Source organism: Panthera uncia, assembly GCF_023721935.1.
Source record: "Panthera uncia isolate 11264 chromosome A1 unlocalized genomic scaffold, Puncia_PCG_1.0 HiC_scaffold_17, whole genome shotgun sequence".
Lineage (NCBI taxonomy): Eukaryota > Metazoa > Chordata > Mammalia > Carnivora > Felidae > Panthera > Panthera uncia.
Genome location: NW_026057577.1, coordinates 33,489,141 through 33,503,959, shown reverse-complemented (window position 1 = coordinate 33,503,959; position 14,819 = coordinate 33,489,141). Strand labels below are relative to the sequence as shown.

The 14,819-nt window shown below is 40.6% G+C and overlaps 1 protein-coding gene and 1 pseudogene across 2 annotated transcripts in view; both read right to left on the bottom strand.

Moving 5' to 3' along the window:
• The window catches only part of PCDHGC3 (protocadherin gamma subfamily C, 3), a 38,331-nt gene extending 27,839 nt beyond the window's left edge, over positions 1 to 10,492 (bottom strand). Inside the window, exon 1 of one of the 2 annotated variants that reach the window (XM_049648491.1) lies at positions 3,547 to 10,492. In XM_049648491.1, coding sequence (XP_049504448.1) covers positions 3,547 to 5,976 — 2,430 coding nt within the window. In that variant the 5' untranslated portion in view covers positions 5,977 to 10,492. The remainder of the gene's footprint in view (positions 1 to 3,546) is intronic. The other variant, XM_049648492.1, reaches the window with a different exon arrangement.
• The window catches only part of LOC125935041 (protocadherin gamma-A12-like), a 31,973-nt pseudogene continuing 23,202 nt past the window's right edge, over positions 6,049 to 14,819 (bottom strand).

Sequence of the window (14,819 nt, the reverse complement as noted above, 5' to 3'; positions counted from 1 at the left end):
GATTTCCTCAGGCTGGCTTATGGGTTTCTTTCCCTTTGCTCTGGTTGCTTCTTGTATTATGCAGATCTTCACCGTCATTTTTTTTTTTTGCATGTGTTTCCCATGGTACTACTCTATATGCCATAATGACAGGAAATGTGTCTTTTCGTCTTTTACAGTGTCTGCATATAGGGATACTCACTAAGTGGTGAATTACTGATATTATCATTTATTAGTCCAAGAAATACTTACTGAATACTTATACTTCACAAGAATATTTTATATTCAGCATGCTTTATATGCACTGCTTTTAACTTACACAACAATTTTGAAAGATGTCATCTGTATTTTATAGATGAGGAAACTGGGGTTCAGAGAGGTTAAGAGATGTGCGTGAAGCTAAACAACTAATACATGCAGTACTAGAACTCCCCCCACTCCCATACCTGGTTTGTCTGAGAAAAAAGACTCTCTTTCTATAATATCTTTTTTTTAAAGCCATTTGTTTTAAATTTCTTTTATTTTTTTTGAGAGAGAGAGGGAGTAGGGGGGAGGCAGAGAGAGAGGAAAAGAGAGTGCCCCAAACAGGCTCAACACTGACAGTCCGGAGCCCAACTCAGGGCTCTGATCCCACAACCCTGGGATCATGACCTGACCCTAAACCAGGAGTCTGATACTTAACTGATTTTGCCAACCAGGCACCCCTCTATAACATCTTAAATGATTTTTCTACTAGTTTTTAATCTGTATGATCATAAACTAGCCCTTTCCTGATACCTTTCATATTTAAGAACTAGACCTCTTATACGTCTCCATATTTGCAAGTTCACACCAACAGAGGCACACGGTCAATTACTAGCACTGGAATATCATAAAGCCTTAATCCCATATCCCTGACTTGATCTTTTTATGCCAGGTTTGTGATTCTCCCATTCTACAGTTTAAAAACAGCTTTAATGAGATACAGTTCACATACTATACAATTCATCCATTTAAAATGCATAATTCAGGGTGCCTGGGTGGCTCAGTAGGTTAAGCATTGGACTTCGGCCAGATAATGATCTCACGGTTCTGTGCTGACAGCCTGGAGCCTGGAGCCTGGAGCCTGGAGCCTGCCTTGGATTCTGTATCTCCCTCTCTTTCTGCCTGCCCCTCCCTCCCTCTCTCCCAAAAATAATAAACATTAAAAAATAAAATGCACAATTTAATGCTTTTAGTATACGTGAATATGCTAAAAGGATACAACCATCACCACAATCTAATTATAGAATCTTTTTGTCACTCCCCAGAGAGGTTCCATACCCACTGTCCAGCTTTTTTTTTTTTTTTTTAATTCTTTTTTTTGAGAGAAAGAAAAATCCGGGGGGGGGCGGGGGGGGGGGGGTGGCGCAGAGAGAGAGGGAGACAGAGAATCCAAAGCAGGCTCCTGGCTCTGAACTGTCAGAACAGAGTCCGACACGAGGCTCAAACCCACGAACCGCAAGATCATGACCTGAGTGGAAGTCAGATGCTTAACTGACTAAGCCACCCAGGTGCCCCATGTGCTAGTGGTTTAGGAAGATTGTCTCTTTAGATGACTGAAGGATCCTCTTATGTCTTCCCTATGTTGCTCTTCTAGAGCTATTCTATATAATACATATGTATTTTATTTATTTGAGTATACTTGACACACAATGTTAATTTCAGGTGTACAACAAAGTAATTCAATGAGTTTATAGAGCTATTTTATGTAATATCTTAAGGTTGAGAAATGACAGGATTTTCTAAGTTCAGCCTGGCCCAATAAGCCTGGTTCTTTGAATGCCAGAATAACACTTTGCTTCATAAATATGTTAACTGACAGACTGGTACATTCTAGGGCAGAAGTTTTCAAACTTGTCTGCACATTAGAATCACTTGGGGACCTTCAAAAAATACTGAGCCCTGTGTCCCAAGAGATTGTGCTTTAATTGGTCTGGGATGTGGCCTGGGCTTCAGAATTTTTAAGGGGTCCCCAGGTAATTCTAGTGTGCAACCAAGTTTGAGAACACTGTTCTAAGGAAAATACCAGTTGATTCCCAGTCTGACTTCCAGTCTGACAGCTGCTTCTCTCTGGCTTTCATCTTTTCTTAGTCTTCCCATTTATGCCTCTACTTTGTCATTTCTGGCCGTCTCCAGATTTTATTTCAAGGTGTGGTTAAGATTTTGGATGGGTAAAGAATAAAAATAATAATCGTAATAGATAAGATTTTTTTTTAACACTTATACCAGGTTCTGAGATTACCTTAGCCAAGAACTCATAGCTGATAAGTGGTGAAGCCCTATTTGTCTAACTGCCAAATCCAAGGGTTAATAACAATAATACACTTATTAGTAATAAAATAAGTGACTCTCCCACAACCGGAAGTGTGTATAGGTTTCACTAAAGACACAGGCTTTACAGTTACCTGCACACCAGCCTGAATAAATGAAAGCTTTACCTTTCTCAAGATACAAATTTACCTACATTTTATACTGTGTATATACTTAAAAAAATAATGCTGGAAGGATGGGGAATAATGCTAGGGTACAAAAGAACTTTCAATTTGTACTATATGTTCTTTTGGACTGTCTAGATTTACTTTCAAAATAAATGATTACTTTTACTTTTATAATTAATGGTGATTATGTCTTTAGATTTGGGGATTATTGTTAGCTTTAATTTTTTTAGTACTTTTCTCTATTTCCCAAGTTTTTTATATTACACATGCATTACCATTATAACATAAAAATATTTTGTAGGTAATGTACACGTTATTTCCAGCAGTGTACTTGAAATAAAAGTTAAAGGATGCCTAGAATTTTATTTATTTTTTAAATGTTTATTTATTTTTGAGAGAGAGACAGAGTGTGAATGGGGGAGGGGCAAAGAGAGAGGGACACAGAATCCAAAGCAGGCTCCAGGCTCTGAGCTGTCAGCACAGAGCCTGATGTGGGGCTTTAATCCACAAACCTCAAGATCATAACCTGAGCCAAAGCTGGAGCTTAACCGAATGAGCCACCCAGGCACCCTGAATTTTGTTTAACTGAAAATCACCTGAGAATGAGGTACAGGATCTGCATGCATAGGCAAAGGAAAATTATCAGCGGACCATTAGTTTTAATGCAGATGTTGCAATCAAAACAAAGACAGACAAATGAGGTGGTTGTTGTATTCCTAGCATCTGCCACTTGTTAGAGGTATCTAGCAGCTCAGCTTGCTGTCATTGCAAATGACACCAAACTAAGCTCTGAGGGCTGAGATCTTGGGTTATAATTTAATGGCCTCTTAGCAAGATTGGTTAGTTGTGACGCCAAGTGAGTGCTGAAGGTGTGAATTGGGGCCACACAGGAGTCAGTTAATTCTACACCATGTGGGACCACAAACCACACTCTAGCCACGCCATCCCCTTCACAAACGCATGATGTTTGATCTACACAGGGCAAGGTGAAAAAGTAGATGCATCATTAGGAAAACATCTTCATCACTAAAACAACAGCTCCATCCCTTTCTGAACATGGTCCAGGCATCAAAAAGCATTAATATCATTCTGGGATGCTAACCCTTACCTGTCCTGGAGGGGAGCTCTCTGCACCCAACACTTGCCTATAGAACACTGGATCACAGCTCCGCAGTGTGTTCTGGCGGCTGGCCAGTGGGCTGGCAGCACCAGGTTTCTTCAACAGTGGGTCACTGCGGCGTGAATCGGTGGTGAGGTACACCTGATGGTAAAGGTGCGGTGGCATCAGACCTCCCCGCACAGCGTCTGCATGCAGAGAGGACCCTGGTGTTCGGTACAGGGAGCTCACAGGTGCTCTGTACAGATCCCTCGACTGTTTCCACTTGTAAACTTTGAATATGATCACTCCCAATACTGTGACTGCAAACCCCACAGAAACCAGGATTAGAGAGAGGAGTAGATAAAAGGTGAGATTTTTATTCTGCTCCCGAGGGGCAGAGCCAGAGGGGAATTCAGCCCGGGCTTCAGGAGATTCCTCGGTTACCGACACAGTCAGGGTTGCCGTGGTGGACAGTGATGGCTCCCCATTGTCTTTGATCAAGACCATAAGAGTCTGCCTGGGCACATCTGTGTCCTGAACTGGGCGGGAAGTGCTGACTTGACCCGTGTGAAGCCCCACAGCAAAAAGGCTCTGGTTGGAAGCTCCCAAGAGGCTGTAGGAGAGCCAGGCATTGTGCCCAGCATCCGGGTCCCAGCCTACCACCCGAGTGACCACATAGCCAGCAGCGGTACCTCTGGGCAGCATCTCCATTGAGCTCCGGCCAGGCCGGGGGTATAAGACCTGGGGGGCATTGTCATTGCGATCAGTGACAAATATGTTCACACTAATGTTGGTGGTCAGGACTGGAGTGCCCCCATCGCTGACATGAACTGTTATTTCAAATTCTCGCCGATCTTCATAGTCCAGGGGCACTACAGATGACACGATGCCAGTGTCACGATTTATCGTGAAATAGTGGCCCACTAGCCCAGTTTCAGCTTCTTGTTCCAAGAGAAAGAAGGAAAGGCGAGCATTCTGCGGGGCATCAGGGTCCCAGACACTTAGATTTAGTATTGGAACCCCGGGGATGTTATTTTCCTCAACATAAACATCATAGGAGAACTGGGAAGACTGTGGAGGGTTGTCATTGATGTCAGACACTCGTACCTGCACGATTGTAAGGGCTGAGAGGGAAGGAGTTCCAGCATCTCGAGCAGTGATGCTGAGGTTGTATTCTGGGACAGTCTCACGATCCAGGGCTGCGCTGGTTTTCAAAGTAAAGTAATTCTTGAGGGAAGAAGTAAGGCTAAAGGGGAGACCTGGTGGCACCTCGCAAGACACCAATCCATTCTCCCCAGCATCCAGATCAATCACACTGAGCAAAGCAATGACAGTTCCAAGAGGGGCATCCTCGGGAACTGGGCTGTACACAGAGGTGACTGTAATCTCTGGGGCATTGTCATTCACGTCCACAACCTCTACCAAAACTTTGCAATGTGCTCCTTCGGGATTGGCACCTTTGTCTTTGGCCTGTATGTAAATCTCATGGAGTTTTGTGTCTTCAAAGTCGAGGCGACCTCTGATTGTCAGCACCCCACTTACAAGGTCTAAGGAGAATAGGTCTCGCACACCGGCGCGGTTGTGGCTGCCAAAAGAGTAAATGATTTCACCATTGGGGCCTTCATCCAGATCAGTTGCATGAACTCGCACCACGACAGTACCCGGCGGCGCATCCTCCAGGACTCGCGCACGGTACAAAGACTGATTGAAGGCGGGTGCATTGTCATTCGCGTCCAGCACGGTGATGCGAATGGGAAGGGTAGCGGAGCGAGCCGGGGTTCCTCCATCCAAAGCCGTCAGCACCACCTGGAGACTTGGCTCTCGCTCCCAATCAAGGGCGCGCTCCAGCACCAACTCCGCGTACTTGGTGCCGTCCTCTCGCGTCTGAACGCGAAGCGCAAAGTACTCATTTAGGCTCAGCTCATAGGTTTGTAAAGAGTTGCTTCCTACATCGGGATCATGCGCGCTCTCCAGCGGAAAGCGCGTGCCTGGCGCCACGGCCTCGCTAATCTCCAATTTCATTTCCCGGGTAGGGAATGTGGGATTGTTGTCATTGATATCCTGGATCACCACTTCCGCCCTTAACAGCTCTAGTGGGGTCTCCACCACCAGCTCCAGAGTTACAGTGCAGGAGGGCACTGTCCCACAAAGCTCCTCCCGATCCAGGCGGTCGTTCACAAACATCTCTCCAGTCTCCCGATTCACCTCAAAGAATCTTCGGCTAGCTCCAGACAACACCCGTAGCCTGCGTGCTGACAGGCTGCTGAGATCCAAACCAAGGTCCGTGACCACGTTGCCCACCACAAAACCTTTCTCTCTTTCCTCCAGAATCTCATAGCGAACGATGGCAGAAGCCTCGTGCAAGGCACCAAGCAGAAACAAAACTCCCACTACTCTCCCGATGCTTACCAGTCCGCTCCTCCAGGCCTCTGGGACCATCTCACTCAAAGGCAGTTCCTCTTAGCGGAGTCCAGATCTTTCCGGCTTTTTCGCTGAGAAACTTTCAGCGGGTTAGCGCTTGAGCGCTAGGCACGGAGTCGGACATGGCTTTCTCGATGCCGTTGATTTGCTCACCGGCTGTTCAGTCTCTGCCTCATCCCGGGGCACCGAGAGGGGACGGGCCAGGGCCAGATCTCCAGCGTCTTCATTGGCCGACAGCGGCACGCAGAGTCCCAGCCAATAACTGCACGAAGAATGCGCTAGCGCCGGGCTCTCTGAGCGGGACAAACGCTACCGCCAGGAACTTCACTTTCCTTTTGCTTCTTTCCTGAGTTTAGGGCCAAAGCGCCTTGGCAGTTATCTGTACATCGGCAACCTACCCTGGCCTGAAAAGCCAACTGCAGAGCCATGAAGATGGCTGTTTTGTAGGTTTTCAAACCAAACCAAGGCCTATTACACATTTTTTTTAAACCGCTGTCTGTAATCGCAAGAAGAGAGGGTCAAACAAACCCAGAATGACACAACACCGTCTGGAAAAACACAAATATGGTTTGTTGGAGGGCCGCGTAGAGCCTATCCAGTTGGACTCTATATGTAAAGGAGCATTTATCATTTCTGTGGAAATGTTAATAATTTCAGCGTTCTCTCTTACCAAATGAGACTGTACAATTCTCTGTTTCTCAGTAAAGAAAATCAATAGGAACCACTATTTGGTTTAACAGTTTTATGTAATTCAAAATTTAGATTTTTTTTAAAACTGGATGTTGTTTAGTTCTCATTTCTTAAGAACCAGGGAGCAATGTGACAACTCCCTACCCCATCTTTCCTAACAAACATAATCTCAATCATAAAGCATAATTTCAAATGCTTCCTTTTACATGGTCAATCCACTTCCCAAGATCTTGTATTAATATGCCACAAAGAGAAGTTGCATTGCTAAAGAAGGATAATACCCATTCCCCCCTCAAAAAGAAAAAAAATCTAGGCCTGTTTATCACCTGGGACCTTTATAAAATGACTAAGATATAGCAGCAACGCTCCATAAACTCTTTAGAGAAATACACAGCCTTTAACCCAAAAAATAAAGAGCCTTGAAGAGTTTTCTACATTTAGGATTAAAACTCATGAAACAAACCAAATAGCACTTATTAGGATAATGAATAAGAGAGTCAGGTATGAAATAAGTCAGAGCTAACACATCCTTGGGCAAGAAACTACCCTAAAAGTGTTTCTGAGTTCCCATCCTATTAAATGAATATGGCAGGTAAAATGTCTGGCATAGAGTAAGCCCAAATTACTGATCCAAATTACCCCATTAAATACGAGATGCCAAGTTTTAGAGCCTCATACTGTTTCTGTATACTTGTCTTGGACATCACTTTGAGTGCATATAGACCTTTCTGAAGTGTAACTGAACCCTGAAAGGGATAGGCAGACATATTAGATAGGTAGATAAGAAGTATACAGTATAGAGGGTATTTACTGAAGAGATAAAAACCATATTTGACCTGATTCTCCATGTCCTCAAAACTTTCTCTCTTAAAACCCTTAGTTTTAGGGGCGCCTGGGTGGCTTGGTCGGTTAAGCATCCAATAAGCATCCGACTTCAGCTCAGGTCATGGTCTCATGGTCCGTGAGTTCGAGCCCCACGTCGGGCTCTGTGCTGACAGCTCAGAGCCTGGAGCCTGTTTCGGATTCTGTGTCTCCCTCTCTCTGACCCTCCCCTGTTCATGCTCTGTCTCTCTCTTTCTCAAAAATAAATAAACATTAAAAAAAATTTTAAAAAAAACCCTTAGTTTTAAATAGTTTGACAACAGACCAGACCACTAATAAGGTTGACAGGCATTCAAAGACAGAATATATTCCATAGAATATATTTAGAAGACAGAATATGGCCTAGTCACTTGCTACTCAAGTATAAGCCAAGAACCAATGGCATAGGCATCACCTAGGAGCTTGTTAGAAATGCGGAAACGCAGAAATTCTCTAGCTTGACTAAATTATAATTTAACAAAATACCTGTGTGATTTGAATGTGCCTTAGGGTTTGAGAAACACTGATTTGCAGTTTCTTCAGAGATAGACTGATTTACCAATCGTTTTTCTCATTCACAATCACTTAATTACAACATGGCTTTTGAAAACTGGTTTTTAAAAGTTGAAATGGTTTTCCCATTTATAATAAGGCCCATAGTTAATTCTTAAGATTTCTTCAGAAGACAGCAGAATCCTCTTGGATCCATGCTCCACAGTGGCCAAAAGATCTTCTTACAATTTTAATTAGATGATACAATTATCCAGCTGAAAACTCCTCAGTAGCATCTCACTACTCTTGAAATAAAATTCCAAATCCTTTGCACAGTATCCAAATTCTCATGCCTTCTCCTTCTCTAAATACTCCATTATATAATATAGTCATCAGCCAAGCTTTTTTGTGCCCCAAGGCTTTTAGAAAGACTATTCCTCTCTTAGGAAAGCTGCTTACCCTTCCCTCCCTTTGCTTCGCTAGTTTCTACAACTCTTTCAGGACTCACTTTAAATGTTATTTCACGATAGAGGTCTTCCATTAGACCCCAGTTAAAACCAGGATTCTTTGTTATGTGCTCTAAGAGCACCTTATATTTCCTTTGTTGAGTCTAGCACAATTTAATATTTTAGAATTATGTTTTGTTTAAGTATAATGTCTGCTTCTTCCACTACAGAAGAAGCTGTAGGAGGTCAGAGACTATGCCTGTTTTGATGATCATTTATATCCCTGGCACCTAGCACAGTAGGCACTTAAATGCTTCCCCCTCCGCCCCCCCCCCGCTTTATTAAAGTATAATTGATGAATATAATTGCATAAGTTTAAGGTGTAAACATAATTTACTATATTGTGAAATAATTAGCACAATATAGTTAACATATCCATTACCCCAGTTTGTTACCGTTGTACATGTGTGTGTCCACATATGTGGTGAGAATGATTAAGATATCCTCTGTCAGCAAATTTCAAGAATATACTACAGTACTGTTAACTAGAGTCACCTTTCTGTATACTAGAGTCCTAGAACATATTCATCTTTAAGTGAAAGTTTGTACCTTTTGACCAAATCTCTCTACATTTAATGCTTATTAATATAGCAATCTTCGGGGCACCTGGGTGGCTCAGTCGGTTAAGCGTCCGACTCCAGCTCAGGTCATGATCTCATGGTCCGTGAGTTCAAGCCCCGTGTCGGGCTCTGTGCTGACAGCTCAGAGCCTGGAGCCTGCTTCAGATTCTGTGTCTCCCTCTCTCTCTGACCCTCCCCCATTCATGCTCTGTCTCTCTCTGTCTCAAAAATAAACATTAAAAAATATATATAGCAATCTTCATGCCAATGGCCTACTAATCATGAAATGCACCAAGGATTATATATGGTCAATTATATGCATCCACTTTCCCTAGAAGTAAGCATTTTTGGAAGATACAGTCACTCTTTCAAGCTACCAATGGGTCTAATGAAACTATTTGGTAACCTAATGACTTGAATAACTTGCTAAAGAGCCAAATAAGGTGTGGTAATACAACTCACGCAAGAAAAAAAAAAACAAAACACAGGATGCCTTGCTGTGCCACCTATATTAAGGGGGAAATGAAAGCACCAGTGTTAAAGGGTCAACACAATTTTCCAGTCTCTTTCCTCTTTCCTTTCTGTCCTATAATTTCAAGAGAGCCTCTGATCAGTGAGATACAACAAAAATAATTTTAAAATAGAAAGTGATTATGTTATAGTTGTCAAGAGTGAAGCCTTAGTGTCAAAAAGACTTGAGTTCCAATACTGGATATTACACTTAGTAACTATATAACCATGAAGCTCTTATTTTTCACTTCTCTTTCAGTTTGTTTATCTGTAAAATGGGAATAATAACAGCACTCCTTGACATAACCACAGGCATCTCAATCTGTTAATATTTTAACAGCTTTATATTTACCATAGCGTTCATCTAGACATCTAGATCATCTAGACAATGATTTTCAGTAATTTATAGTTATGCAACCAACATCACAATCCAGTTTTAGTATATTCCCATCACCCCCAAAGGCCCTAATCCTGTCTGCTATCAATTCTTGCTCCTACTCCCAGCCTCAGCAACCACTGACTCAAAAATTCCCAAGTCAGGGCACCTGGGTGTGTAGAGCATGCAATTCTTGATCTCAGAGGTGTGAGCTTCAGCCCATGTTGGGTGCAGAGATTACTTGAAAATAAGATCTTTAAAAAAAAAATTCCCAAGTCATTCTTAACATCTTTTTCTACATTCCCACATTAATTACCAGTACATGCCAATGTTTACTACCTCCAAAATGTATTCTGAATCTATTAAATTACTTTCCCGTTCTACTGCCACTACCTGAGTCAAATACCTTAAATATCATTATGATTGGCTACTTAATTTTTAAGGCCAATGAAAAATGAAAATGGGAGCTTCCTTATTTAAAACTTAAGAACGGCAAGATGGTAAGAGTAGAGAATTAGCCCAAATGCAGGGCCCTCCTAAAAAGGTTTTTCTTTTTTTTTTCAACGTTTTTTTTTTAAAGATGTTATTAATTTTTTTTTTGGGCAGAGAGAGACAGAGAGCATGAACGGGGGAGGGGCAGAGAGAGAGGGAGACACAGAATCGGAAACAGGCTCCAGGCTCCGAGCCATCAGCCCAGAGCCTGACGCGGGGCTCGAACTCACGGACCTCGAGATCGTGACCTGGCTGAAGTCGGACGCTTAACCGACTGCGCCACCCAGGCGCCCCAAAAGATGAAGGTTTTTCTTAAAACACTTATTTTTGAAAGAGAGAGAGAATGTGAGCAGGGAAGGGACAGAGTAGGAGACACAGAATCCAAAGCAGGTTCCAGTCTCCGAGCAGTCAGCACAGAGCCCAATGCGAGGCTCAAACTCACGAACGGTGAGATCATGACACGAGCTGAAGTCAGATGCCCAATGGATTAAGCCACCCAGACGCCCCAAAGATGAAGGTGTTTAATAAACAGTACTGAGACAACTGGACAGCCGTTTGAAAAAAAAATAAAAATTAGATCCATTACTCAGCACACACAAAAATAAAACCCATACAGATCAGGAATCTAAATGTAAAAACCAAAAAATCATACAAGTATTAGAAGAAAATGGATGAATTTTCTATAACCTCAGTGTGGGGCAAGGGTTTCTAACTATGACTCAAAACCTAAATGCAATGTAAGAAAAGACTAATTACTTTCATTACATAAAAATAAAAAGGAAAAAAGACTGCAATGCAAAAAATACCCTAGACAAAACTGAAAGGCAAATTACATACTGGGAAAAAAATATTTGTAACTTATATCTTGGGCAAAAGATTAATATCTCTAAATATATAAATAACTTTAAAATTTTAGGACAAGACACTAAAAAAATCATACAGAAAAATGAACATAAGACACGAACAATTTTTAAAAGAGATAAACAGGCTCTTAAACATGTAAAAAAGGGGCATGTGGGTGGCTCAGTGGGTTGGGCATCCGACTCTTGGTTTCAAGTCAGGTCATGATCTCACAGTTCATGAGTTTGAGCCCTGCGTCAGGCTCTGTGCTGACAGTGTGAAGTCTGCTTGGGATTCTCTGTCTCCCTCTCTCTCTGCCCCTCCCTCTCAAAACCCACTCCCTCTCCCTCTCTCAAAAATAAATAAAACTTTTGTAAAAATGTAAAAAGATCCTTAAATTCAATCAGAATGAAAGAAACTCTAATCAAAACTACTCTGAGATTTTTTAAATGATCAGATTGGCAAAAATTAAAAATCTTGATGACATATTCTGTTGTGGAGGTTGTGGGAAAATAAGCATTCTCATCTACTGGTAGGAAAGCAAAAGAGTACAACCTATATGGAGGAAAACAATTATATCTAACAAACCTACATATGCATTTACCCTATGGCCCAGTAATCACACTTTTAGGAATTTACCCTGAATATACACTTCAAAAATTCTTAAAATACATATGCATCAGATTATTCATTACAGCATTATTTTTAAATAATTTGTAAATGCAAAAAGATTAGAAACTACCTAAATTGCATACTAGAGATTGGTTGAACATACTATGATATGTACACATATAATGGAGTTTTAGAAAACTATAAAAAATGACCTCTATACATTCATATAGAATGATTTACAGGATATACCATGTTAGTACAAAAACCAAAGTGAAAATTTTTGTTTCTGATCATGTGAAACTAGCCATATCATTATAAACAACTTAAACACTGATGAAAATATGTGGAAAAATGCTTTCAGACATTGGCTTAAAAGGAGTGGAAGACTAAGAGAAAGGAAACAAATAAGTTGAGTCCTAGGATCTCTCATGTTTTTCCTGGAGGCAATTTTCAGACCATGGGGCAAAAAAGGGGAAATCCAAGAATAATATACTTATCTTGCTGAGTTGAGGAATAAAAATTAGCATTTAGGAAGACTGAGGAAGCTAAAAATTGTGGAACAGAGAACGGAGCTATGTAAAGAACTCCAGAAGTCCAGATAAGGATCCGGTGAGTCTTTGGATGAACTATAATCTGAGCGTGTACAGAATGACAATTATCCTGAAGCTGAGCAAAGAACAAGGGACCTATTAGCTGAAATTTTTCTGGAGCTCACATAGGGATGGGAAATATTTGGATCCCATTCATCCAGAATATAAAAATCTTGACAACCCTCCAAAAAAGATCGCGACTTAGTAGTAGGGCTAATTAGCCCAATGCAAAGGTTTCTATAAATCTTTTCTAACAAAATTTTAAAACAAGCCTTGGAAAGATCAACCAGATCTGCAAATAACTTAACTGCCTTCCAAAAAACAAATTTCAATACTTTTTTCAAGTAGCATTTTATTTTTTTAAGTTTGTTTCTTTATTTATTTTGAGAGAGAAGAGAGTGCGCATAAGTGCACGAGCAGGGGAGGGATAGAGAAAGAGGAAGAGAGAGTATCCCAAGCAGGCTCCATGCTGTCATCGTGGATTCCAACTCAGGGCTTGACCGCATGAACCATAAGATCATGATTTGAGCTAAAACCAAGAGTTGGATGCTTAACCAACTGAGTCACCCAGGCACACCACATTTCAATACTTTTTAAAGAAAAACAACAAAACACAAACACTCAACAATGTAACATTTACAAAGTCTGCCATCCAATAAAAACATTACTAGGTATGCAAACAATCAGCAAATTGTGACTTAAAACCAGGAAGAAAATCATCACTAGAAATGACAAAAGTAATTAAATTAGCAGACAATGAATTTAAAAAGCTACTGTAAATGGTCTCAAGGATTTAAAGGAAAACATGAAGCTACTGAGAAAAATGGAGAGAAATGAAAAAATGAAATGAAATTTCTGGAAGTGAAAAATACTGTATATGAAATGAAAGCTTTACTAGATGGGATTAACAGCAGCCTAGACATAAAGAAGATCAATGAACTTGGAAACATGGCAAAACAAACGGAAAATACTGAAAAAATAGAAACACAGCTTCAGCAACCTGTGGGAAAATGTCAATTGGTCTAACACAAGTAAAATTGAAGTTTCATAATTGTGTATGTGTGTGTAATAATATTTGAATACAGCCCAAAACTTTCTAAATTTAAAGAAAACTATACGTTGACAGACTCAAGAAGCTCAATGAGTCCCAAGAAGGATAAAACACCAAGAAAAATACACTAAGGTCATCATTATCAAATTTCTGAAAATCATAAATAAAAAGAAAAATTTAGAAGCAGCCAGTGGGGGGGGGGGGAAACAGTAAAAACAAAGCAACAAAAATGACTGTAGACTTCTTATTAGAAACTAAAACAAAGAAAACTGTCAGTCTAGAATTCTATATCCAGCAAAAGTATCTTTCAAAAATGAAGGTGAAAGAAAGATCTTTTTCAGACAAACAACAAACAAGAAAATATGTAACCAGAAGATTTATTCTGAAAGTTACAAGAAACATTAAAAAAAGTTCTTCAGTCGGAAGGAAACTGACACCTGATGGAAATTTGGACTACATAAAAAAAATAAGTGACACAAAGATAAAAATGTACATTACATATGAAAAACTTTTCTTCTCACTTTCTCATTTCTTTAAAAAATAATTGATTATAGGGGCTCCTGGGTGGCTCAGTCAGTTAAACGTCCAACTCTTGATTTTGGCTCAGGTCATGACCTCACAGTTCATGAGTTCAAGCCCCACACTGGGCTCTGTGTTGACACTGCAAAGTCTGCTTGGGATTCTCTCTCTCTGCCTCTCTCTCTGCCCTTTCCACATGTTTTCTCTCTCTCAAAATAAATAAATAAACTTTAAAAAATTGATTATTTAGAAGGCAGGGGTAACCCAAACTTGTAGGAAAGGCTCGGGGAATCTAGGACACCTAGCAGCCAAAATGAAGGTAAAGATGCTGAGCCTGAACCCGGAAAACTATGTCCACAAAACCAAGCCAGACTTACAAAGAATTCCAAGAAACTGTGATCCTACCTTATGTCCTTTTGAGATCCCGTGAGAATATGTATGGAATTAAACTGGAATTAAACTGAAAATCAGTAACAGAAAGCAGGAAAATCTCCAAACACTTGGAAATAAAACAACACAGTTCTAAGTAATCCATGGGTCAACAAGTCATGAAGGAAATTTAACAATATACTGAACAAAAATGAAAATACGCTTATCAAAATTTGTGGGATACAACTAAAGCAGTTCTGACAGGGAAATGTATAGTACTAAAGATAAAAGTTTTCAAATCAATAAACTATGTTCCTACCTCAAGAAACTAGAAAAAAGGAGCAAAATAAAAAATTTTTGCAAAATTTTTGCTTTGCAAAATTTTAATAAATT